This window comes from Barbus barbus, assembly GCF_936440315.1.
Source record: "Barbus barbus genome assembly, chromosome: 27".
Taxonomy (NCBI): Eukaryota; Metazoa; Chordata; class Actinopteri; order Cypriniformes; family Cyprinidae; genus Barbus; species Barbus barbus.
Window position 1 is genome coordinate 14,088,422 of NC_136755.1, and position 25,099 is coordinate 14,113,520.

At 40.6% G+C, this 25,099-nt stretch overlaps 1 protein-coding gene across 1 annotated transcript in view; it reads left to right on the plus strand.

The window, feature by feature from the left end:
- Nucleotides 1-209: 209 nt before the first annotated feature.
- dlgap3 (discs, large homolog-associated protein 3) overlaps nt 210-25,099 on the plus strand; it is a gene marked incomplete at its 3' end in the record, with an annotated part of 30,334 nt that continues 5,444 nt past the window's right edge. The window contains exons 1-6 of the mRNA XM_079381652.1: nt 210-1,310; nt 13,113-13,333; nt 13,622-13,724; nt 15,093-15,282; nt 17,001-17,509; nt 17,604-17,698. Of these exons, the coding sequence (XP_079237778.1) occupies nt 267-1,310; nt 13,113-13,333; nt 13,622-13,724; nt 15,093-15,282; nt 17,001-17,509; nt 17,604-17,698 (2,162 nt within the window). The 5' untranslated portion in view covers nt 210-266. The remainder of the gene's footprint in view (nt 1,311-13,112; nt 13,334-13,621; nt 13,725-15,092; nt 15,283-17,000; nt 17,510-17,603; nt 17,699-25,099) is intronic.

A 25,099-nucleotide genomic window follows, 5' to 3' on the forward strand; every position in this document is an offset into this window, starting at 1 on the left:
CAATTAACCATTAATTGTTGGGCTTTCTCAGAAAGTGTTGATAGGACCTTGATGTTTTTAATTTAGTTCAGTTGTCTTCCATAAAAGCTTGTGTATTATAGTTTGCTGTGTTTTGAGAATAATGCTGATATTTAATTTACTGTACACAAACATGTGCTTAACTGTCTCATGTCCTTTCCATTCCTCTCTCCATAGTTGACTCCGGCGCAGCCCTGTCGCGCCCACAGCGCCCCCTCTCGGCCCGGACGGCCCACCATGCCCCGGCCATGAAGGGCTACCAGGTGAGTCGCAGTCTGTCGCAACACTCCTCTGGGCCTTGCTACTTCATGCCTGAGGACAGCGACACTGCACGGGACTATATACACCACCCCGACCACTACCAGGGGCACAATGACCACCCCTACTACCCACCTGGTGGGCCCCCTGAACCGTTGGCCATGGTCCCATCTGGTGGAGGCACTTTCCCTCGCTCACACCCCAGTCAGCCACAGCCCTATGACTCCACCTGTGAAGAGTGTTTATCCTCTGCAGGGCATGGGCATGGTCATGGAGGAAAGATGCACCGTATCCCACCAAACCTTCTGAATCAGTTCGAGAAACAGTTGCCCTTCCATCCAGATGGCTTCCACACCCTGCAGTACCAACGCACAGCCAGCGGGGAACAACGCAGCGAGAGTCCAAGTCGCATAAGGCATCTGGTGAACTCTGTCCAGCGTCTCTTCGCCAAGTCACATTCACTGGAGGCACCCTCTAAACGAGAGTTTAATGGCACTCGTGGGGGAGAGTACCGGGACAGAGATAGAGGGCACCGCAGTGGTGGCGAGGAAAGTGGCGGACATCATTATTCAGGAACGCACCAGTCTCGTTCAGCCCGTCGGAGCAAAAGCCGAGAACGAAGCAAGAGTGGAGACTCCCGCCATGAGTCACGAAGCTCCCGCCACCGGAACAAAACAGCTGGATGGTGGAGCTCCGATGACAACCTGGACAGTGACAGCAGCTTTCTGGTGGGTGCAGGTAGAGGGGGACGTGGATATCCCACCGGACACGAGACCCTGGATGCTGCCATCCAGGAGCTTACCTTGAGGAAATCTAAGGGGCCACCTCCAGGAGAGTGCCTGGCTTGCACCAACATAGCCATCACAGGCGATAGTGGACACTCTCTGAAGAGGAGCACGTGGTCGGCCATGACGGTCAGTCAGGCTAGAGAGGTCTATCCATCTTCCCGTGGAGGAGGAGGTGGAGGTGGATATGAGAAGGCATTGGTTCCTCTAGATCCCAAAATGAAGGAACGATCACTCCATTATCTGCAGGCAAGTTTTATCTGTCTGTCTGTCTTATTCATCCATCCATCCAACTAAAAAGGCATTGTCAATTCAATTCTGAATGGCATACAACCCCCAGTATGTAAGTGAGACAAACTTTTACAACAAGTGAGCCAAGTCAGTGACCCCAAATTGGCTCCCACTGAGACTTCAATATTTATGTGGCGTCTCTGTTCTCAAATACAATCAGTCTGCTGTCCTTATTGACTTGCAGATTCATTTCATTGTCAAAAGAATTAATCTGTCTGCAGAGATGGGGATCGGCACTAAATTACAATTTCTGTGAGTGAAAGACAAAAATAACTTTATAATTATGTTTGTTATCAGCTGCTAGCTGTGAAGAATGGAGGCTGATGCTTTTTCCAGCCTCTGTCAGCTCGGTGTGAAAGGGTGAAAAACAGCATTGTAGGATACAGGAAAACAACACATTAACCCTTGGCCTTCACAAAACACACTGTGAACTCTCACAAATGCTGCTATTGATATCAGCAGCAAGCTGTGTGCTCCATTTCTCCTACTCATCTGCTCAATTGCACACACAACACTGACATCCTGCTTTGTGATTTCAAGTATACAAGAATACAGGATGCTTCTTAGCATCATAATTCAGCATTATTGGTGTCATGTGTGGCTGCCTATATGGTTTAAAGGGGTCATGCACTGAGAAATCAAAATTCCCTTGATCTTTTGACATATAAGAAGTCATTGTACTATAAAAAAAAACATCCTGTAAGTTTCAGAACACAATATTTTCTTGTTAGTCTAAAAATAGCTTATATTGAAGCCAATCAGCCAAAACAGGTTGTGGAATGTGCCACTTTATGATGTAATAGTAGTGGTGCAACGGATCACAAAACTCACGGTTCGGAACATATGATGGATTTTGAGTCACGGATCAGAAAATTTTTCGGATCAGCAAAAAACAAATAAACAAAATAAAAGTTGTGTTTTTATTAATTACCGAAAGCTTACTTTAAGTACTTCTATACCACAGCAAAAACTACTAGCTGAACTAATAAAGTCAGTAATAAAACAAGAACAATTACACAAATTACAAGCGTAGATGAATACAAAGTAACACTAGTATTCAGGTGCAGAAATGTAATAATTAATTGTAAAATAACACAATAGTGCTCTTCACTGCGGGTATTTATAGGCTGCTGTCTCTTTAAGATCAAATGCACGTACCTACTACTGACACACTTAAGACATAATTGACTGTGTTTACCAGAATACTTGCCAAAAACGGGTATTTAAACATAAGTTTGTGTGTATGTTTCCATTCAAAGGGAAGTGAAAGAGGAATCAATCTGTGTGAATCATGCAGTCTGAATCGCGCCTCTCTCTCTCTGCGTGTACTCGCTTCGGGTGTGTGTAGCAGTGGTAAAAAAATACAGTGCACGTGTTCTCTTTTGCTTGAATGGTTTAAAATTGTTTGAATTGGTTAAATTGGCAAGACAAAACACGTGCAAATAATACACTTTCACTCTATGATGGTTAAACTTTACAGTTAACCTGCGAATCACATGCGTGCCGAGCCGTGGTGTCTGGTCCGTATGGATCACGGATCATCTACAATCCATTGCACCCCTATGTAATAGTGTGGCTAAACACCACCTCCACAGAAGAAGATCAACACTTGCTTCTACATCACTGCCTGTTTAGCCCCGCCCACAGATTCATGTATGTAGTGTAAATAACGAGAGAGACAAATGCAGGTTTACGCAGAAAACAAACAATAAAGATGCTCTGCAGACAACAGGACGCTGTACAATGCAAAGTTGTGCAAAACAGTCTTTGCATCACCTTCTGATCCCAATTTTAGGAAAGAGTGGATGAACTTTATTTTTATTATAAGTTCCAGACAATGTCAGTAAGAACTTGGTCCTTTGTTCATTTCATTTTACCACACATTCGTTTACAAACAAAGCACATTCGAAACAGGATTTTCATAAAGATTGCAATTAAAAGACAATGGTGTGCTGGTTTCATTGGATCCGATGGTAATGTTGCAACCCAAGTGTGAGTAACTGTTTTTATTACATGGTCACTATTGCTTTGTCTGTTATTACAGATCGTTTGATATAATAATGTAGATATTGATAAGATTATGAATTTTTATTAAACCTATGAATGAATGTATGAATGAATACTCTGACACCATTACTGACCATGGTACTGCCACAGTACTTTTTGAAAGAAGATGTTAAGTTTTGAAATTATTTCTAATATGTCTCCAGCAATATATGCTGTTAAAAACACAACTTCAGAAAACACATGAACAATGACACACACTGACAACTGGAAGTCCTGTCCTGAGCTGTACTGTATGCCCTGCTGTTTCCTTGATGAATGAGCAGCAGCACATAGTATAATTGGACTCAATTATTGTTTTCATTTCTGTCTTTCTCTTTCTTCTCACATATATACTGTTAGGCTGTTAGACTCACCTACTGTGAACACATCTAGACATGCTACCACAAATACTTTTTTGTGGACACACACAAACAGGGGAGGAAACAATATCTGACATGACATCAGGTTAAATGAGGATAATTGTTCTCCATGCACTCTCACACACTTCCCACCGAGTGTCAGCATATGGTTATGTTTCTAAGGTAACAGGATGGAGCTCTAGGAGGTTTCGCACATTTCCAGGTACAACCGTGAGCCACAGTTGAGCACTACTTAAATAAGGCCTACAAATTCACACTACCCCTGTGAGTATCCCTGATGTTTTTAGCAGGCAGTAGTGGGAGTCCTGGGTCATTTGGTACCCTGGGGGAGATAAAGTAAATAAATATATACAGTGGTGGACAAAATTATTAGAACACTAGTATCTTCACCATATTTTGCTGTAGTGTGTCAGTAGGAAATATCAGTTTCCAAAACAGCAGTGCTCCACACAGAGATCTGATCTGATCATCATCCAGTCTGTCTGGAATGACATGAAGAAACAGAACAAACTGAGAGAGACTAAATCCAGAAGAACTGTGGCAACATCTCCAAGATGCTTCAAGAGACCTACCTGCAAAGCTACAGTAGGCACTTGTATAAAAATACTCTCAAATGCTGTTAAAAATAAAGCCATAAATAGATTTTCTTTATCAATTAACTTATATTAACTAAATTAAATCAACATTTGGTGTGACCATCCTTTGCGTTTAAAACAGCTTTCTCCCTAGGTGCACGTTGCCACAGTTCTTTTGGATTTAGTCTGTCTCAGTTTGTTCTGTTTCTTCATGTCATTGCAGACAGTGTTGTGGATGGGGTCTTTAAAACAGGTCTATTCATTTATACTGTTATCAGCACATGTTGAAGTAGATTCGTCTCTTGTCGTCTCTGAGAGAATATGCGCTGTTAATGCAGCGGGGTTTTTCTGTGTGACAGAAGTTAAGACGTTCACCGGCATAACTATTGTGCAAAGTTTGCACGTTTCTTGTGTGATATCAATCAATTTAATGGTTTAAAACAGAAATATTTCCAGTATTGCGACGTAACCGCAACCCCCCATGCATATGTATCTTAAACGCAAGGATACATGAAAGAGGAAACAAATTGGTATGCCACGCTGTCTGAAACATGTCTCTATTCTTGTGAGTGCTGGTCCGTATATCACGGATCAACTGTGATCCGTTTAAGCCCTAATAGCCTATATGACAGATCAGAGCAATCTTTTATTTACCAATTTAACATGAAATCGTCAAATTGCATCTCCATATCAATAGCATACAATGAAAATACAGAATAATTAGAGCAATCATTTACGCACAATAAATAACAGAGCGTCATATCTATACACATTTTCCCCCGAACGTTCTCGCGACCCGGTAGGAATTATTCCACGGCCCGGTAGTGGGTCGCGACCCGGTGGTTGGGGACCTCTGCACTACAGGATAAGATAGAAATAACTGACTTAAACCATTTTTTAGCTGTGAAAATACTAGTGTTCTAATAATTTTGGCCACCACTTTATATAAAGGTATAAAAGAGCAGCTTTGACATTTTTCGAATTACTCCTTTTGTGTTCCAAAGATGTTTTTAATTTGTAAATTTTATTTACATTTTTTTTTTGGTCTAAAGCAATGTTCTGTGGAAGGTGCAACTAGACTTTACTAAATTTAGATGTAAGTGGGTGATTTCTGCAGCGTTTTATATTTTTTTTCTCCATAGTTGCCTGCATGACACTTCTTTTAGTGAAAGAAAATATCAGGCTTTGTAGGGGAAGTGGTATGTCAAAGAGCTTGTGGCCTTCTGGTTATCATTTTTGTTGCATTCATGCTATGTCGCATCATGCCTGGACTTCAAACGCCTGGTGCTCAATGAAAAGAAGACCCGTTTCAGAACAGTATAGACTAAATATCAGCTGTGAGAAAGCACAATAAACATCAGATGCACCGCATCTCATGGCTGCTCTGTCCCCGGGCTCTTCAGTGGGAGAGAGAAAAGTCAATGCTTTGTGACGGACATAACCAACTGTGATGTCTCTTGCATTCTCTGCTATTGTTGCCCAGTGCGACAGGAACGTGCACAGGGGTCTTGCCCTGACACTAATTTAACTTCCTGTAATATTAGCACTTGCAAGCTCCAATTACACAGAACATCAGCTTCACCCTGATAGAAACACATCTGGTCAGTCACCTCTATTGTTAAGATAATTTGTCACAGAGAGCTATTCAGTCAACTTTCATACACTCCCACGCAGTATGATATACATCTGTAAATGATTACTGTATATAGCCAGCAGTGTTGGAGAGTAAATAACTATAAATAGCAACATGGCTAACTAAACTACATTATTCAGTTGCATGACAGCACGTCAGTTTTTTTGTTTTGTTTTGTTTTTTTTAAACATCACAGCTTTTCTAGTAGCAAGCTAATTTTTCTAATGAGTTGCAGTGTGTAGCATGACAGTCACTATTGCTGTTGTTGTTCACATTGTGTTGAACAAAGCAAGCTTATAATCAAACATGCTTTCTTTAAACAAAAACCTTTCTCTATAGCTATGTTGAGAAGTCCAAATCATTTTAGAGAATTCGTTTTAAGGATTTACAATTAATCTAAATTTCCCTGCACTTTTTTTGTTTTGTTGTGAAATTGTTTTCAGCATTAATAATATATTTTAGATTTTTTTTTCTATAATTTTATCATGTAGTATTTAGTATGTTCAGTTTAGTAAATTATTACAATCAGAATAGAGATTGCCACCTTAAAATCTGTTTTTGTGCCATATACTGTATGACCGGACCAGTCTAATAAGTTGGTCATCATTTTTTTTGTTAAGTTAATGTAAGACTGGTCATAACTTATTTAATTTGGTTAAATAAAAAAAAATTAGATTAGTCTTAAGTTGAATCTGAAAGAAATAAGAGTGATTACTCCTTGGCTAACTGCTAGTGCTCATTCTGTGTTCCATCATGAAGACCAACTGGTCCAGAGGAAATTGTGTGAAGTGTTTTACTTTACTTCCTTGCAGTAGTAAAGTAAAACACACTTTACTACTGCAAGGAAGTAAAGTGTGTTTTGAGGGCAAGGGGATATATCAAAATATCTTCTTTTATGTTTCACAGAAGAATGAAAATCATACAATGTAAGAACAACATCAAGATGAGTGAATGAATACAGAATTGTTATTTTTGGGTGAACTGTCCCTTTAAATTAAAATTCTGTCATTATTTGCTCACTTGCACTTTACTCATTCCATGCACATGTTGTGGTCCTACTCTCCCCGCTCCGAGCAGGATTCAAACCGCGGTCTCTGGCGTGGGAGGCGGGCGCTCTAACAAGGAGGCTAAAGGCTATGGCTATGGCCTCTAGCATCAGTCACAAGAGCGCCACTTGAGATCGGGGAGTGAGGTTTAACCTGCACAGCACTTACCCGCTGGCCTCTGCTACACTCACCCCCCCTAAACCTCACTCCCATCCAGGTCACGACACCAATGTTACGGTCCTACTCGCCCTGCGACGAGCAGGATTCAAACCGCGGTCTCCGGCGTGGGAGGCGGGCGCTCTAACAAGGAGGCTAGAGCTAGAGCGCCACTTGAGATCGGGGAGTGAGGTTTAACCTGCACAGCACTTACCCGCTGGCCTCTGCTACACACATGATGTTATTTTTAGTGATCTATTCATTTAAAATGGTCAGAAGGAGGCCAATTATGTCAGAGGTATGCAAGAAAAAATATATGACATTAATGCAGTGACATTACACGTACGTCTTTGCAGGAACAAATATTTTTCTACTGCATTAAAAGAACAAAATGGAAGTCTGAGGAAAAATGAAGAGAACAATGGAAACACTCAAACCAAAGATTAGAAAAATCTATGATAAGCTTCTCCAGAAGAGGCCAATTAAACTCCAAATTCAAAATTATGTTTGTGTATCGGTGTGTTTTTGTGTTAAGTGCATGTGTGTATTAGAAGGAAGATAGGGGGGGGGGTGGAGCCAAGAGAAACAGAGATGAATAGAGAGATCAAGTCCCATCATCCTTTGAAAGAGATGACCTATAAGTACCCCTCTGAGTGGTGAGTTGATAGATAAGGCGTTCCTTATCTTGTGTGTGTGAGCACAAGTGCATCTCCCCTTGGTCATTTGGTGGTGGGATTATCATCTTATGTCAGTGAAAGAAAGGGGTGAGAAAAGAAGTATAAAGCTGTCTGTTGAGGCACAATCTTCCTTTGTTTTATACATTTGTCTATATTTTGGTGCATGCACTGCCTCTTTGGACAAAATAGCCCTGATAACTCCATACCTACAATCTTAAAGGGATAGTTCACTCAAAAATGTAAATAATTCTGCAATTATTTACTCACCCAAGTTGTTCCAAATCACTTTCTTTTTTCTGAGCACAAAAGACAATATTGTGAAGAATGTTGGTAATCAAACAGCTGACAATAGCCTTTTACTTCCATAATATGGAGGGGGGAAAAATGTTTGGAACAGCTTGAGGGTGAATAAATGATGACATGATTTTTAGATGTTTTATTTCATTCAATATTTCTGCGAACTCAAAGTGAAAACTGAATAATTAACAAAATAAAAAACAAAACAAAACAGAGAATATGTATACAGTTGGGGGGATCACGTGACGCCTTCATGAGCCAAGTCTCACATTAGCTGAGCTCCGTGTATATTTGTCTTTTACTGTTGTTCGTCTTGTTTTTTTTTACATTTGGGGTAGTTTTTCATTTGTCGTTGGTCTGGAGATGTCATACAGTCGGAAACTCGCTTATCTTTCACCATCATCCTCCCCAATTAAGAAGAAAATAAAACCAGCAGCTGCGGCGGGCCGAGCCGACATTGAAGACAATATGGTGGTCACTATAAAGCGATTTGAGGACATTTTGAAGGCTGAATTAGCAGCAATGCGCACCGAATTCACCGAATTAAACTTGACTTTTTAACAGAGAGAGCAGAAAAAAGTGATCGGCGAACACACTAATCGTCTGGATGCCCTCGAGCAGCAGGTGACTGATTCACAAGACCGCAGCAGACGCAGTAATCTTCCGCCTGTCGGGACTGCCTGAAGGGGCTGAGAAGGATGACCCAATCGGCTTTCTGAAACGGTCACTACCGATCTGGATCCCATCACTTGCGGGCAGAGATATTGAGATCGAACACACGCATCGAGTTTACTCCAGAGCTTCAACTGATCTCTTCAAACCGAGAGTGTTTCTCTCCAAACTGTTACGCTACAACGACAGGAATTTGATTCTAAATGAAGCAACACTGCGGTCCTGTGAAAGCGGGTGATGGTGCGATGTTGAGCTTTTTCCCCAACTTCTCTCCCGCGACGGCAAAGAAGTGGAGCTCCTTCAGTACAATACGGAAGAAATTGAAAGAGGCAGGTCTGCAAACCTATCTTCAGTATCCTGCTACTCTGAAGGTCTTCATGAAGCATGGCGAGACCAAACTAATGCACTCATCGGACGAAGCGCGTCAATTCCTGAGCTCCATTCCCGCTCCTCATTCTCCTGGGATGGACGTGGCATAAGGGTTTGATAAAACCAAGTGACTCGACTTCTGATTTACTGATCTAGAACTTTATGTGTCAATCGGCTACTGGCAGTTCTTCATGTAAGCTAGGAAACTTGGTATCACTAAAGTACAGTTTTCAATGTACATTTTTTATGTTTGATTCCTCATTATGGAAAATATACATGCTTTTTTTTTTTTTTAAACCCCACTTTATCACTCGTGTGAATTTGAAGTTATTCTGTTCTCTTATAATAGGGCTAATGGCAGTGTTATAAAGAATTGTACTGGCTGTCATGTTAATATCACTGATTAAGACAGGGGAGGGCGGCAGCCTTGCTGTCAGGTGTGGGTGAAGGGGTGAGAGCAAGGACTCACTTGCAGGAGGAAATAGGGCTTTATTAACAATAAAATAAACAAACAAAAACTACCCTGTAGGGGAAAACAGACTGACAGGACAGGACAGGGTAACATCAACAACGAACCGGCACAGGACTGCAAATACAAGGAGATTATAAAGGGAGCAAATGAGGAGGGTAACGAGTAAACACAGGTGGGGCAAATTAACCAATAATCAGGAAACAAGGTGGGTGGGGTCAATACAATTGACATAAGAGCACATGGCACATAGAACCAAACAAGACAAGCTATGTGCTCACACAAAACAAAAACACAACCACATGGCCAGCAAAACAAAAATCACTAACCATGTGCAAAACAGGACATGAACATGCAGCTAATGAGGAGACTCATAAGCCACGTGTTCACAAAAAAAAAAAAGAAAAAACATAAAAGCATGCAGCCCGTGAAAAAACACAAGCTGCGTGCAACACAGAGCAAAACAAAACAAGAAAAAGCATGCGGTTCGGTCACAGTGGTGTGTACAGTTGTGTGAAAAAGTGTTGGCCCCCTTCATGATTTTTAATTTTTTTGCATGTTTGTCACACTTTAATGTTTTAGATCATTAAACAAATTTAAATATGAATCAAAGATAACACAATATGCAGTTTTTGAATGAAGTTTTTTATTATGAAGGGAAACAAAATCCAAACCCACATGGCCCTGTGTGAAAAAGTGCTTGCCCCCTAAACCTAATAACTGATTGGGCCACCTTTAGCAGCAACAACTGCAATCAAGCGTTTGTGATAACTTGCAATGAGACTGTTACAGCGCTGTGGAGGAATTTTGGCCCACTCATCTTGGCAGAGTTGTTGTAATTCAGCCACATTGGAGGGTTTTCGAGCATGAACTGCCTTTTTAAGGTCATGCCACAGCATCTCAATAGTATTCAGGTCAGGACTTTGACTAGGCCACTCCAAAGTCTTCATTTTATTTTTCTTCAGCCATTCAGAGGTGGATTTGCTGGTGTTTTGGATCATTGTCCTGCTGCAGAACACAAATTCGCTTCAGCTTGAGGTCACGAACAGATGGCCGGACATTGTCCTTCAGGTTTTTTTGGTAGATAGCTGAATTCATGGTTCCATTTATCACAGCAAGTCTTCCAGGTCCTGAAGCAGCAAAACAGCCCCAGACCATCACACTACCACCACCATATTTGACTGTTGGTATGATGTTCTTTTTCTGAAATGCTGTGTTACTTTTACACCAGAAGTAATGGGACACACACCTTCCAAAAAGTTCAACTTTTGTCTCATCAGTCCACAGAGTATTTTCCCAAAAGTCTTGGGGATCATCAAGATGTTTTCTGGCAAAACTGAGACGAGCCTTTATGTTCTTTTTGCTCAGCAGCGGTTTTCGTCTTGGAACTCTGCCATGCAGGCCATTTTTGCCCAGTCACTTTCTTATGGTGGAGTCATGAACGCCAACCTTAACTGAGGCAAGTGAGGCCTGCAGTTCTTTAGATGTTGTTGTGGGGTCTTTTGTGACTTCTTGGATGAGTCGTCGCTGCGCTCTTGGGGTAATTTTGGTCGGCCGGCCACTCCAGGGAAGGTTCACCACTGTTCCATGTGTTTGCCATTTGTGGATAATGGCTCTCACTGTGGTTCGCTGGAGTCCCAAAGCTTTAGTAATGGCTTTATAACCTTTTCCAGACTGATAGATATCAACTACTTTCTTTCTCATTTGTTCCTGAATTTCTTTGGATCTCAACATGATGTGTAGCTTTTGAGGATCTTTTGGTCTACTTCACTTTGTCAGGCAGGTCCTATTTAAGTGATTTCTTGATTGCGAACAGGTGTGGCAGTAATCAGGCCTGGGTGTGGCTAGAGAAACTGAACTCAGGTGTGATAAACCACAGTTATTTTGTAACGGGGGGGGGGGGGGGGGGGGGGTTGTTTGTGATTTTGTTTTCCCTTCATAAAAAAAAAAGCTTCATTTAAAAACTGCATGTTGTGTTCACTTGTGTTATCTTTGATTAATATTTAAATTTGTTCGATGAGCTGAAACATTAAAGTGTGACAAACATGCAAAAAAAAATAAATCAGGGAGGGGGCCAACACTTTTCACACCACTGTATGTTATTTATTTATTTAAATTTTTTTATTTTCGTTTGCCTTTCAATAAAAGAAAAAATTGTTTCCAAAAAAAAAAAGAATATGTATACAATTAAACAGAATTAAGGACTGCAATAAGTTTAAGAGGGAACATACTTTTGTTAAACACAGACAACACTGGAACTGTGCCCATCTCACCTTGCCCTGAATTGAAAGAGTTATAGGTTCTGGTATTAAATGTGTAGCCATCCTATAGTGGCTGTATAGCTTGTAAGACACCATTTTTTAGTTTATGTGTTCAAAATATGTGACAGAGAGCAAATGCAGAGGCAAGAAACAGCAATAATACGCAGCGATGCTATCATATAAGGACATGGCTCTGGAGAGCAGAGTTCAAGAAAATAAATAATCTTGCCTCTCCCCTCCATAACCTATCTCCCCACATCTATGCTCTGTCCATGCCAGAGCCGAGGGGCAGCTCTTGAGTGTGATGACAGCTCTAAATGTACAGCTGGTGCCTTTCATCCCTGTCAGCCAATCAGATTTCATTTTACTCAGCTGCGCTCAGTTCAACCCTGCATTCCCTCTGGTTATATAGTGGCCAGAAAGGCACAACTCTAACAAGATAATTTTTTCTGATATACATAAAGCTTTAGTTGCAGTATTCGTGTTCTGCTCCGATATACACTGCTCCGGGTGTGTGTTCACGGTGTGTGTGCACTTTGGATGGGTTAAATGCAGAGCACGAATTCCGAGTATGGGTCACCATACTTGGCCGTATGTCACTGTCACTGTATCATTGCATTTTCTTTCATATCAATGATATATAGCTATATGACACTAAGTTTAGCTCCTCGAAATTAGCACTTGGACTTTTCACTCTTTGAATCACTCCAGACAATCTATCAATATGTGAATTAGTGATGGAGTGGACTCTTCCTACTAGTTACATCAATACAGCAGTAGGTGGAGACAAGTGACTTTCTTATATTGAGTGAGTCATTGAAACATTAACTTTTCTCATTCGTTCAAAGCATTGATTCATTCTGGTACAAAACAAGTGAGTCATTGAATAATTTGGTTTGTTCAAAAACACTAACTAATCTTAATGAGTGAGTCACTGAATTATTCACTCTGATTTGTTTAAAAACAGATACATTTAAAAATGAAACAACTGACTTTCTGTGTGAATCATTCACTCAAACTATTTGTTCAGCAGATTTGCTCGATTCAAAAAACTAGATGTTGTGTATAGAATGTAAGTTTCTCAGTATTATCTTTTGTGTAAATAGACACACATACCTCATCCCTCATCAGTTTGATAAGTAAAGACCATGCTGACAGCAAGTTGTGTGTCTCTTGTAGGTTCCCTCAGATGACTGGTGTGGTGGTGGTCCATCTGACAGTGGTGGGGAGATCCCTTGCAGACGTATGCGCAGTGGCAGCTACATCAAGGCTATGGGGGATGATGACAGCGCTGACTCAGACACCAGCCCCAAAGCCTCACCCAAATCAGCCCTCATTGCCCAGAGAGAAGCCTTCCGCCGCTCCGTCAGCATGGACCAGCGCTCCTCCACTGCATCCATGTCAGCTGTCACTTGGCTTTCAGTTTTAATTCAGACACTGTGACCATTTTGTGTTGCTATTTTGAGATTTGTATTTGCACTATTAAAAAGAAGCATATTGGACTACCATGTAAAAACAATAGTACATGAAAATGGTAATGGTATATGGGTATACCAAGGTAATTCCATTTGGTACATCATTGTACAATGGTACCGCATCTGTACATAAGGATTGAGTGGTGTATGTGTTTTGCTTTATGGGACTGGGAAGTGCAATCTGGGGATTTAATGGTGTACTCTTATTCTCAGGTACTCATGTAAACAGTGTACAGACGTCTACCCGAACAGTCGAACCACACCTAAAGGCCACGCTCGCTCCCGTAGCGCCACACGCTCTCTGACCTGCGCTCAGGTAAAACCATACAGTGTTCACATTACAAGTAGTTAGTTTTCCAAGTTATTTTAATGATTCATTTTTCTTACAATAATCATGAAAACGAAAAGTATTATGAATGTTGTAATACATTGCTTGGGTGTTCTGCTGGTTGGTTTGGCATAACTAGGAGGTGGCTTGGGAGTTCAGGGGCTTCATTTATTAAGCATGCATACGCTCATATTTGATCTTTAAGCGTACGCTTAAATCCACGGCAATGCTCGTGCTTGTAAAAACTGGCTTTGACGTGGAAAAGTGCTTAGCGTTACGTCAGGGTCCTTCTAAATGAAAGAATATGGATGACGACTGGTTATCTTTACATGACAATGCCATTAATTAGGAGTCGTTTGCAAAGCAGAGAGCTGAAACCATTCATTTGCACGAAGGTTCAAGATCATTTGCGATTCATAGATTTCACATCTGAAAGAGACGCATACTTTTTCTGTACGTACGTTCATTTTATGATTCACACATGCATATTAGAGAGATGATCGTAAGATAAATTTTAGGATGGTTTCTGTGCAACATTTTATAAATGAGATCCCTGGTGATTGCGAAAACATCTTGCTAGTTGCTAGGGCATAACTAGGCAGTTATAAAATAGTTATGGGTAGTTACTAGAACATAACTAAATGGTGACTTGGGTATGCTGCTAGTTGCATGGGAGGTGGGGTAACTAAGTAGTGAATTGGGTGTTCTGGTAATTGCAAGGGTGTCTTACTAGTTCCTATGGCATAACTAGCTGGTTCCTAGGGAGTTTTGGCTTATTGCTAAGGCATAACTAGATGGTGACTTGGGTGTTCTGGTAGTTGCTAGGGCAGGACCATCATTAGCTGACACGGGGCCCGGTGCGAGGCAATCCATGTGTGATCACGTACTTTTGCTCCCCTTTGCCCGACCACACCAATTGAACTCGCCTAAGGACAGCCCTTTTCTAAGGTATAACTAGGAAGTTGAGTTTTGGCTTGTTGCTAAGACATAACTAGACAGTGACTTAGATGTGGCTTAAGTGTTCTAGTGTTTGCTAGCCTAGGGTATCCTTCTAGTTGCTATGACATAACTAGGTGATTACTATGGAGTACTGGGTAGTTGGTAATGCATGACTAGGTGGTTGTTATAGTGTTCTAGATACATGCTTATTGGCTCAATGTCAACAGAGCTCACCCCCTCATATTCTGGTCACTAGATATGTCACTATGTATTAGTCACCTGATTAGTAATAATGTGCGGTCACGTTCAGCTTTTACATATCATTTATCATCTGAACAGTTGCATGAACAGTCCTGGTTATTTGCTGAAACATATGGACCTCAGACTTCATTAAAACCTATTATTTGTATGTTTTAGCTGAGTGACACTCTGAACCTGTTTGGAGAAATGGAATCACAGGCTGTCGAGGCACTGGACCTACCCGGATGCTTCCGCACCCGCAGTCACAGCTACGTACGGGCTATCCAAGCCGGCTGCTCCCAGGACGATGACTGCCTGTCTGTCTTTTCCATGTCGGGCCCACAGGGGATCATGAAGGGCGAAGCAGGTGAATCATCAGCATGTGTTTATGTATGTGTGGGTATACCTAGTCTCCATGCTGTCACAGGGATTAGATTAGTGACTTAATGAGTTTCTGGATCAGTCTCACAGGAATTGCTGGAGAAACACGCTTCAGCCAAGGGATTTAGATCAAAACTGTTTTCCTTCTATCTTTACGCTCTCTTTGTAAACAAATGTTACATCGTGAACAATTTTAAATGCTCAAATTCCCATGAGACGTCTGTCTCCTTGACTGTCCCTTGGGTTGTAGTCAAGATTATGGTCGTAGTGCTAATCTTGTCAGTGAATTACTGAAATGAATGAACATGACAAAATCCAAAAGACAGGGCAAAAGCCAAACATCAAAAAGTCTCTGTAAAAAGTAACACTGTATGGTTACAATTGCAATCACAATTTATTCCCTCTCTCACTAACATGTGGATGACTTTCTTTATCCCCACTGCCCTTTATTCTCTCATTTAGAGTAGAGAATCTCACAGGAGATTTATTAAAGCCCTTGTGAAGTGTCAAAAGCATCCATCTGCTGTTTCCCAAGGCAACACTCATGACACACACCGGAGTGAGAGTGTTTTTAAGAGAGGGATGAGGAGAGGACAGGAGAGATGGAAGGAGGGCTTAGGCATGTTTTTTTTTTTAAAACTCCTTTAATCTCTGAGTGTGTCCCTCTGAATTTCATGTCTCCATTCTCAAGAGCTAGTGAATGTGTCTGTGTGTGTGTGTGTGTGTGTGTGTGTGTGTGAGCGGATGTTACTTAAGCCTGAGGATGTGTCTAAAGCTTTTGAATGATAATACTTGAATGGGGATTTTAAGCTATAATGTATATATGTATATTTCTCTGTTTCTGTCTTCTCGATACAAATAATACATTTGCATATATCTATATGCGTTCTCACAATTCTGTCTTTGCTGTAAATTTGAGTTATTTAACTATCTATCTATCATCTGAGTCAGTAGTAGTATGATTGCTCTGTATAAAACAATATCTGCAATACCTTTTTTTTTTTAAATAATTGCTAGGACACATTTCTCTACACTTGGTTCACCTTTTCAAAACAGTTGTCATTAAAAAGTTTCAGCTTGTCAGTTAATTTCACATCCAAAATGCATTAAAACTGCTAATACACAGTCATTCTTCTATAACCTTAAAAAACTTGTGACACAACACTTTGTCACTTTTAAAACAATGACCCTAAAACACTAACAACAAGTAGCATTGGCTACTTATACTAATGAGGTCAGACTTTTAAATGCAGAAGCCTACAGTCATCACTAACACTGTATATTTTTCTCTTGCATTACGGCCAAAAGAAAAACAAAAAGGGGGGAGGATGAAATTACAAACAAGGCGTCCCTATAAAGGTGCCGCATTCTTGTCTTGGTTGTATTTTGTAATTGTACTGAAAACATTAGTGGTCATATTGGTTTGTGTGTCCATCTTTTTTCTTACCTACAAAAATGTGCCTAGTACTTGATGCCTGTAGCAGGTTTTGTACTGTACGTCCTTGCAACCTTTCCTCTGTTCTCCTTACTAATGATTTTCCTTCTTCATTTCCTTCTTCAGCAGAAAGTTAACTTAACTCAAAGGAAGAGAATGTTTTATTCCTTCTGTGGCAACTGTTTTGAATGAACAGCCCTTCATCTTTCAAATAAATGATACATTTGAATAGCAGTCTTAATAAAACCTTTATGTCTTTGTCGGTCTAGTGTTCCCATACAGGAAAGGACCCCCTCCTCTTCCCCCGCGCATGTCAAAACCAATGATCTCTGTGACCGCTCAGAGCAGCACTGAGTCCACCCAGGACGCTTACTTTCAGAGTACAGGACAGCCCGCACTGGTCCGGCCCAGACAGCACAGCAACTCTGTGGACCTGACGGAGAGCAGTGGGGGCCGTACCTCCAGAGGTGGGCACTATCTTAGCGGGGGTACTGCGCGAGTCAGACAGAGCAGCAACTCCGCGGAGAGTCTGAACGGCAGGGCCCTTCAGAGCATCGCCTACCCTGGTGGACCTGGTCCAATGAAACCGAAACACAGCAGCTCAGCTGATAACCTTCTGGAGGGGCCCAGGGGATCTAGGGACCGAGCTGGAGGCAGCCTGGGAAAATCAGCCTCTCTGCCCCAGAACAGTATGTCCCTAGCTAAAGCTCTGACTGGAGGAGAGGAGTTCAAACAGGAAGGACGAGGGAGGAAGTGGAGGCCCTCTATTGCAGTGCAGGTATAAGAGGGGATAATCCCGTGAGAGATTCAGCCCGAATGATGTCTCTCTCTTGTGAAACATTTTGTTAAATGTCTCTCTTTGTGTTTTCCAGGTGGACAGCTCAGAGACGTTGTCTGACTCAGATCCAGAAGGCAAAGCGCTGAGAGAGGTGCACTCCATAGGGGTTCAGGTGGAGGATGACAAGAGGTAGATTTAGCATGTTTCATTTTTCATCTATATATCCTATAACATTTTTGAAATGGCATAAAATGGCACAGTTTTATAACCTGTGTTGATATATATCCTAATGAGCTGTGGAGTATTGAACGGCTCTTCATTTAATTTAAATTGCCAATAGATTTTCATTTACATAATAGCCATGCATCATGAGTTGCTACTTGCTATTGCTGGTTGATGGCAGTTTGTATTAGTGGGGGGATATTCTCATACTAGAGAGCATTTAAGTAATTATTATTAATAATTGTTATAACTGTTTTTTTTTTGTTTGTTTTTTTACATTCTTGATTGCAATATGAGTCATCAGAATATACATTTTTTAAATATGTTAAATAGGGTTGGGAGCTGAAAACTGTTTCAAATGGTGTCCTTTTAGAGTAAATCAAACAGACACAACTAACTAATCAGTGCAGTTACTCGCTGGTTAATTATATGACAATGTGTAGTTAAAGATACACATTATGGGTTTTGTCAGTAGCATTTTATAAATAATAATACAACATATTAGCCATTATATCTATATTGTTTAGTGTATAATTAAGTCCAATTAATTTATTGCATTTATACCTCGTTTAAAAAAAAGTCATTAATAATTCTGTGTAAATGCAACTTTTTTATTGAAGCTCTCATCATTTGGTGAAGGAATTGTATTTCTTTTTTCTTAAAGGGATAGTTCACCCAAAAATAAAAATTTGATGTTTATCTGGTTACCCCCAGGGAATCCAAGATGTAGATGACTTTGTTTCTTCAGTAGAACACAAATGAAGATTTTTAGCTCAAACCGTTGTAGTCTGTCAGTCATATAATGCCAGTCAATGGGCACCAAATCTTTGAGAGTAAAAAAAAAACATGCACAGACAAATCCATTACACTGATGTCCTAAGACACGAAACGATCTGTTTCTGCGAGAAATTGAACAGTATTTATATATTTTTTTACCTCTGATCCACCTCAATGTCCAACTGTCCTCAGCTCGTACACACAACAGCTGGTGCGTCTTCTTCTTCTTGCCTTACGGCGGATCGCAGACTTATAAGTGCATTACCACCACCTATCTGTTTTTTCTATTTTTGGGTGAACTATCCCTTTAATTTTATTTTATTTTATTTATTAAAAGTACTAAAAGAATCATTAAAGGGGTCATACCATGCTACATGCACTTTTACAATTCAGTAGAACACAAACGAAGACAAGTTGTTTGAACTGAAATGTGTGTTGGCAGTGTGTGTACACAACCACCCTATAATGATAAAAATCCACCCAGTGTTTTTGTTTTTTAATCTACTAAAATCGTTACCCCTTTCTCAAATCGAGCCGTCTGTCCATGTGACATCACACGGACGGAGGCCCCTAGTTTGATTGACAGTAGCGTTTTAGCACAGACTGCACTGGTGTCTTACCTCAGACCAGCCCTGAGTGAGCTGTCATCAGTTGTTTCACCGCTGGAGCAGATGTAGACAAGAATAACTCCTAAGCGACTGAGGTGTTTTGTTGTTGGATTTAATAATGAACATAGCAGTCGTCATTTACTCCCGACATCAGACCATAGACTGTAAAAAAAGATGGACGACGCGTCTCGCTTCCTTCGGAGCGAATACATCTCAGTATGGCCGCTGCTATCTTGAGTAAATTACGTCATTTGTAGCCAGAGTCTGCACAGTAGAGGTTCGTTTGGAGCCAGAGTCTGCGCAGTGGGGGTTCGTTTGGAGCCAGAGTCTGCGCAGTAGAGGTTCGTTTGGAGCCAGAGTCTGCGCAGTAGAGGTTAGTTTGGAGCCAGAGTCTGCGCAGTGTGGGTTCGTTTGGAGCCAGAGTCTGCGCAGTAGAGGTTCGTTTGGAGCCAGAGTCTGCGCAGTAGAGGTTCGTTTGGAGCCAGAGTCTGCGCAGTGGGGGTTCGTTTGGAGCCAGAGTCTGCGCAGTAGAGGTTCGTTTGGAGCCAGAGTCTGCGCAGTGGGGGTTCGTTTGGAGCCAGAGTCTGCGCAGTAGAAGTTCGTTTGGAGCCAGAATCTGCGCAGTAGAGGTTCGTTTGGAGCCAGAGTCTGCGCAGTAGAGTCGTGAGGTGGAACCGCGGTATCAAACTCCCGCAGACCCAATCAACCATAACGAGATGCCCCGTTTTTATAGCATCAAATTACTAGCTAAAATCAAACTTATCACAAAAACGAACAATTGAACATATATCAGCGTGATAACAACTGCCTTAAATGACCAAAACCATATATCGGAAAATTGTATTGGAAGTGTAATTAATTTTTTATTTTGACTGAAGTCCCATTCGTTTACATGGAGAGGGCGGGGTTTATGACCTGGACTGTAGCCAGCCACCAGGGGGCGATCAAAGAGCCCGCAGCTTCACTTTTAAGGACGAGTGAGACATACCCGCATCTGAGCGGTTGAAGAGGTTTACGTTTATTTTTGAAGGGAATGTGCCCTAGATCTGCCTGAATGCATCTATGTTCGCACGAATCATTCGTGATCCAGCTTCACCTACAGAAGAAGTGAGTACAAGGTTTTTTTTTTTAATTAATCTTTGCAAATCTCCTTTCCTAATAATGTGCTAATTAGCAAGTTTCATGATGAATGCGGCTAAAATAAACAGTCCCTCAGAGAACAGCTCGGAAGAGAGGGGCGGAGTCAGCAGAGCTCATTAACATTTAAAGGAGAATGACACAATACCGCTTGCTCTGACGAGCTGTTTTTGACAGGGTAAAAAGGGTGTTTTTTACACTACCAATGAAAATTTTTAACCAAACTATGTTACAGACTTTTCATTAAGACCCTAAAGAATATCAACTTGTGGAAAATGGGCATTATATGACCCCTTTAAGGTCTTTACATTTATAAGGTCTTCATATATATATATATATATATATATATATATATATATATATATATATATATATATATATATATGTGTGTGTGTGTGTGTTTGTGTGTGTGTGTGTATATATATATATTAAATGTGTTTTTTCAAGATCTTTGGTAAACAAACATGTTAGAGTATTTACATGTTGTTGGGACTATGCAGTTTAAGGTAATATTAATACATTTAAGTGTTTGATTTTAAGGACATCTTTGTTTTGAACAATTACAAAACTTCTACACTTCTTGATGTCCAATGTAAAGTCTAAGCAGTTGAGAACCACTGCACAAACTTACAGATTAATTCAATATAACAGATTCAGGACTAAAAGCTACAGACATGGACTAAAAGCTTTCATGGGCTCTTTCATTATCTCTCTGATATTTGCATTTATTCTCCTGATGTCAGAGGTGGTTGGATTATTTCTGAGGTGGGGTGGAGTGTGAATGTGTCAGTGTTAGATGAGCAAGAGGTGCAGGTGCAAGGTTCACACACATGCAAGCAAGCGCACACACAGTGGGTGTACGTGCTAGGAACACAGAGTGAGGTGAGAGGGTATAATTAGGCAGCCATTACGCAATACGCCAAAACCTGTGAAATGATGTCACTCATCCACGAATGAGCTTAATATGCTTTGTGTCTTGTGATCAATAATTACCCTTGTCTGCCTCTTTTTTTGATTTAGCAGAAACACTGTTAGTTTGGAGTCTTTTGGGTCATATGTATGTATTTTTGGTATTGAGACATTAAAGGTTTCAGTACAAGTTAAAGGAATAGTTCACCTAAAAATTTAAATTTGCTTTAAATGTACTCACCCTCAGGCCATTCAAGATGTAGAGGAGTTTGTTTCTTCATCATAAAACATTTGGAAAAATGTAGCATTTCATTAGTGGATCCTCAACAGTCGATATAAGAAAAAATCATAACAACTCCATCAATTAATGCGTTGTGAAGTGAAAAGTTCTGTGTTTTATGAAACAAATCCATTATCAAAGGTGTTTTAACTTTAAACCATCACTTCTGGCCAAAATACCAGTCTAAAATCATACATAAGAGCCGGAAGCAGAGGTTTGAATTAAAAAAGCGTCATTATTGCATTTTACAAACACGCAGCTTTTCACTTCACAAGACATTACTTCTGGACTTCTGAACACCCATTCACTGCAGAGGATCCACTGGTGAGCAAGTAATGAAATGCTAAATTTCTCAAATTTTGATCTGATGAAGAAACAAACTCATCTACATCTTGGATGGCCTGAGAGTAGGTACATTTTCAGCAATTTGTGGGTGAATCATTCCTTTAACCTCAATCAACAGCATTTGTGGAATAACGTTGATTACCATTAAAATCAAATCCATGTGTCCCTCGTTTTCTTACAGTTGTGGTACTCACAGTGGAAGTAGATGCAATCTGTAAATGTAGTATACTATAGACACAAGACATAAACAATAGTAGTAGAGTGTTAATATTGTTTTAGCATAAAAAAAATAATCGTTTACAACTTGGTTAGTATGACAAAGCAACAAAGCCATGACTATAAAAAAATATGATTTTCAAAGTTTTAAGTTTCCTAAATTTTTCTAATTTATAAGCTTCACATTCCTGCTTTTAAATCCTTCAAAATTGGTCCAAATTGCTTCCATGGTAAGTGCCTCACTGTAACTTACATTTAAAGGCATATACAAAAATTTACCGGTAACTATATATTAGAATCAGAATCAGAATTAGCTTTATTGCCAGGTATGTGTGCACATACGAGTAGGGCTGGGTATCGAGTTCGATACTTTTTAGGCACCGACCGAATTGCCTCGATACCACCGAGTATCGAAAAACGTCTTGTCGTTCGGTACCAAATTTCGATACCTAAGGGGTTAATCTCATCACCATCAGTGAGCCAATAATCCTGCAGCACTAGGTGTGTTTGACTAGAAGCGGCGCGGCGCTGATTGATCAGTGTTTGACATCCGCGAGAGCGTTTCGAAAGCGCACGGAGCAGTCCGCTCTTTAAATCGCGCGGTTTGTTTATTATACACAGACTGAAGCTCGCGTGACGCTCTCGGTTCAGCGTCTGCCGCCTCTCTAAATGAGGGCATAAACACATGAACAACATCTCCAGACCTGCTCTGAGAGTCACTTCTTGAGCATTTTACCGTTTGATTCGAGTAAAACTAGCGTCATATCATATACACACAGAACTGTAAAGGTATTACAGACAACCCGTCAAGATAAAAGTTCGGTTTAACTTGGAAGACACTGCGGCAGAAATATATTAATATTGTTCAGCAGACAGCACTGCTAATACTAGGCTACTATTAAAATTATTAAAACTTTTTTTTTTTTTAGTAATGATCACACAACAGTTATTCCATGTTTTAATTTTAATAGTAACCCCCCTTTGTTTGCCAAAATAAATAAACTTTGATTTTCAATTATTTAAAGACAAATTAAATTAATGTTTTATGTCTTCATTTGAAAACCAGATACAGAACACAGAATTTCTGAGAAAAAATAAAACATTTCATAAGGCTGTTTTAAGAATAAATTTAAATAAACTAAGTTGTTTTTATGCATTCAAATAATTAGACATACTACACCAGAATTTAATAACAATAAAACATATGGTGAAAGAAAATAAAACACCCACTTTTGAAAGTGGATGAAGATTTAAAATTTAAAGTCTTTAACAACCTAGAAATGATGATTCTGTCTGAGTTTTGTGTTTTAAAATGAACACACACTAATGTAAACGTAGCCTAACAGATGTGTAAACTGAAAACTATTTGAACTTTATTAAAATTATTTATTTATTTATTGTGTTGGATATATTTTGTTCCTTTATGCAGTGGCTCAGGAGATGAGGCTTTGAGTCTGTATAAATATCAACATGCTAAAAAAAATAGTTTTTTGAGATAATGTAATCTTATTAAAACTGATTTCATAAAACTGGTATCGAAAAAAGTATCGTTCCGGAACCGGTATCGAACTCAAAGTATCGGTATCGATATCGAAAATTTTTGAACGATACCCAGCCCTACATACGAGGAATTTGTTTTAGTGACAGTAGCTCCACATTGCGACAGAATGACAGCGACAGGACAGGACAGGACACAACACAGATAATAAAAAAATAAATAATGTACAGATATACAAAATGGACAATATGCAAAGTAGCACAAACACAATATACAAAATAGACAATTCAGTATGTACAGGTATGTTAGGTGCACATTTGAAATGTAATAAGTATGTGTGTTAAATAAAAAATAAAAAGTATGATAATGTTGTGTGTTTCATGTTTATTGTTAAGAGTTCAAATGTTCATGAGATGGATTGCCTGAGGGAAGAAACTGTTCCTATGTCTGGTCGTTCTGGTGCTCAGAGCTCTGTAGCATCGACCAGACGGTAACAGTTCAAAGAGGGAGTGTGCTGGATGTGAGGGGTTCAGAGTGATTTTACCTACCCTTTTGCTCACTCTGGATGAGTACACTTCTTGGCGACTAGGGAGGGTTGTACCAATGATTCGCTCAGCAGTCCGGACAACCCTCCGTAGTCTTCTGAGGTCAGATTTGGTAGCTGAGCTGAACCAGACAGTTATAGAAGTGCAGAGGACGGATTCAATGATGGCGGAGTAGAACTGTTTACAGCAAGTCCTGTGACAGGTTGAACTTCCTCAGCTGGCGAAGGAAGTACAACCTCTGCTGGGCCTTTTGGACAATAGAGTCAATGTGAATGTCCCACTTCAGGTCCTGAGAGATGGTGGTGCCCAGGAATCTGAATGACTCCACTGCAGTCACAGTGCTGTTCATGATGGTGAGTGGGGGGAGTGCAGGGGGGTTTCTCCTGAAGTCCACGATCATCTCCACTGTTTTGAGTGTGTTGAGCTCCAGGTTATTAAGACTGCACCAGACAGCCAGCTTCTTAACCTCCTGTCTGTAAGCAGACTCGTCACCGTCCTGGATGAGGCCGATCAGTGTGGTGTCATCTGAAAACTTCAGGAGCTTGACAGAGGGGTCTTTAGATGTGCAGTCATTGGTGTAGAGGGAGAAGAGCAGTGGGGAGAGAACACAGCCCTGAGGAGCTCCAGTGCTGATCGTACAGGTGCTGGATTTGTATTTTCCCAGCCTCACTAGCTGCTGCCTGTCTGTCAGGAAGCTGTTGATCCACTGACAGACAGAGTTGGGGACGGAGAGCTCAGTTAGTTTGGGCAGGAGGAGGTTTGGAATGATAGTGTTAAAGGCAGAGCTTAAGTCCACAAACATGATCCTCACATAAGTCCCTGGTCTGTCCAGGTGTTGAAGTATGTAATGCAGTCCCATGTTGACTGCATCATCCACAGACCTGTTTGCGCTGTAGGCAAACTGCAGGGGGTTCAGTGATGTCCTTCAGATAAGCCAAAACCAGTTTTTCAAATGATTTCATGACCACAGATGTTAGAGCCACAGGTCTGTAGTCGTTAAGTCCTGTTATCTTGGGTTTCTTTGAGACGGGGATGATGGTGGAGCGTTTGAAG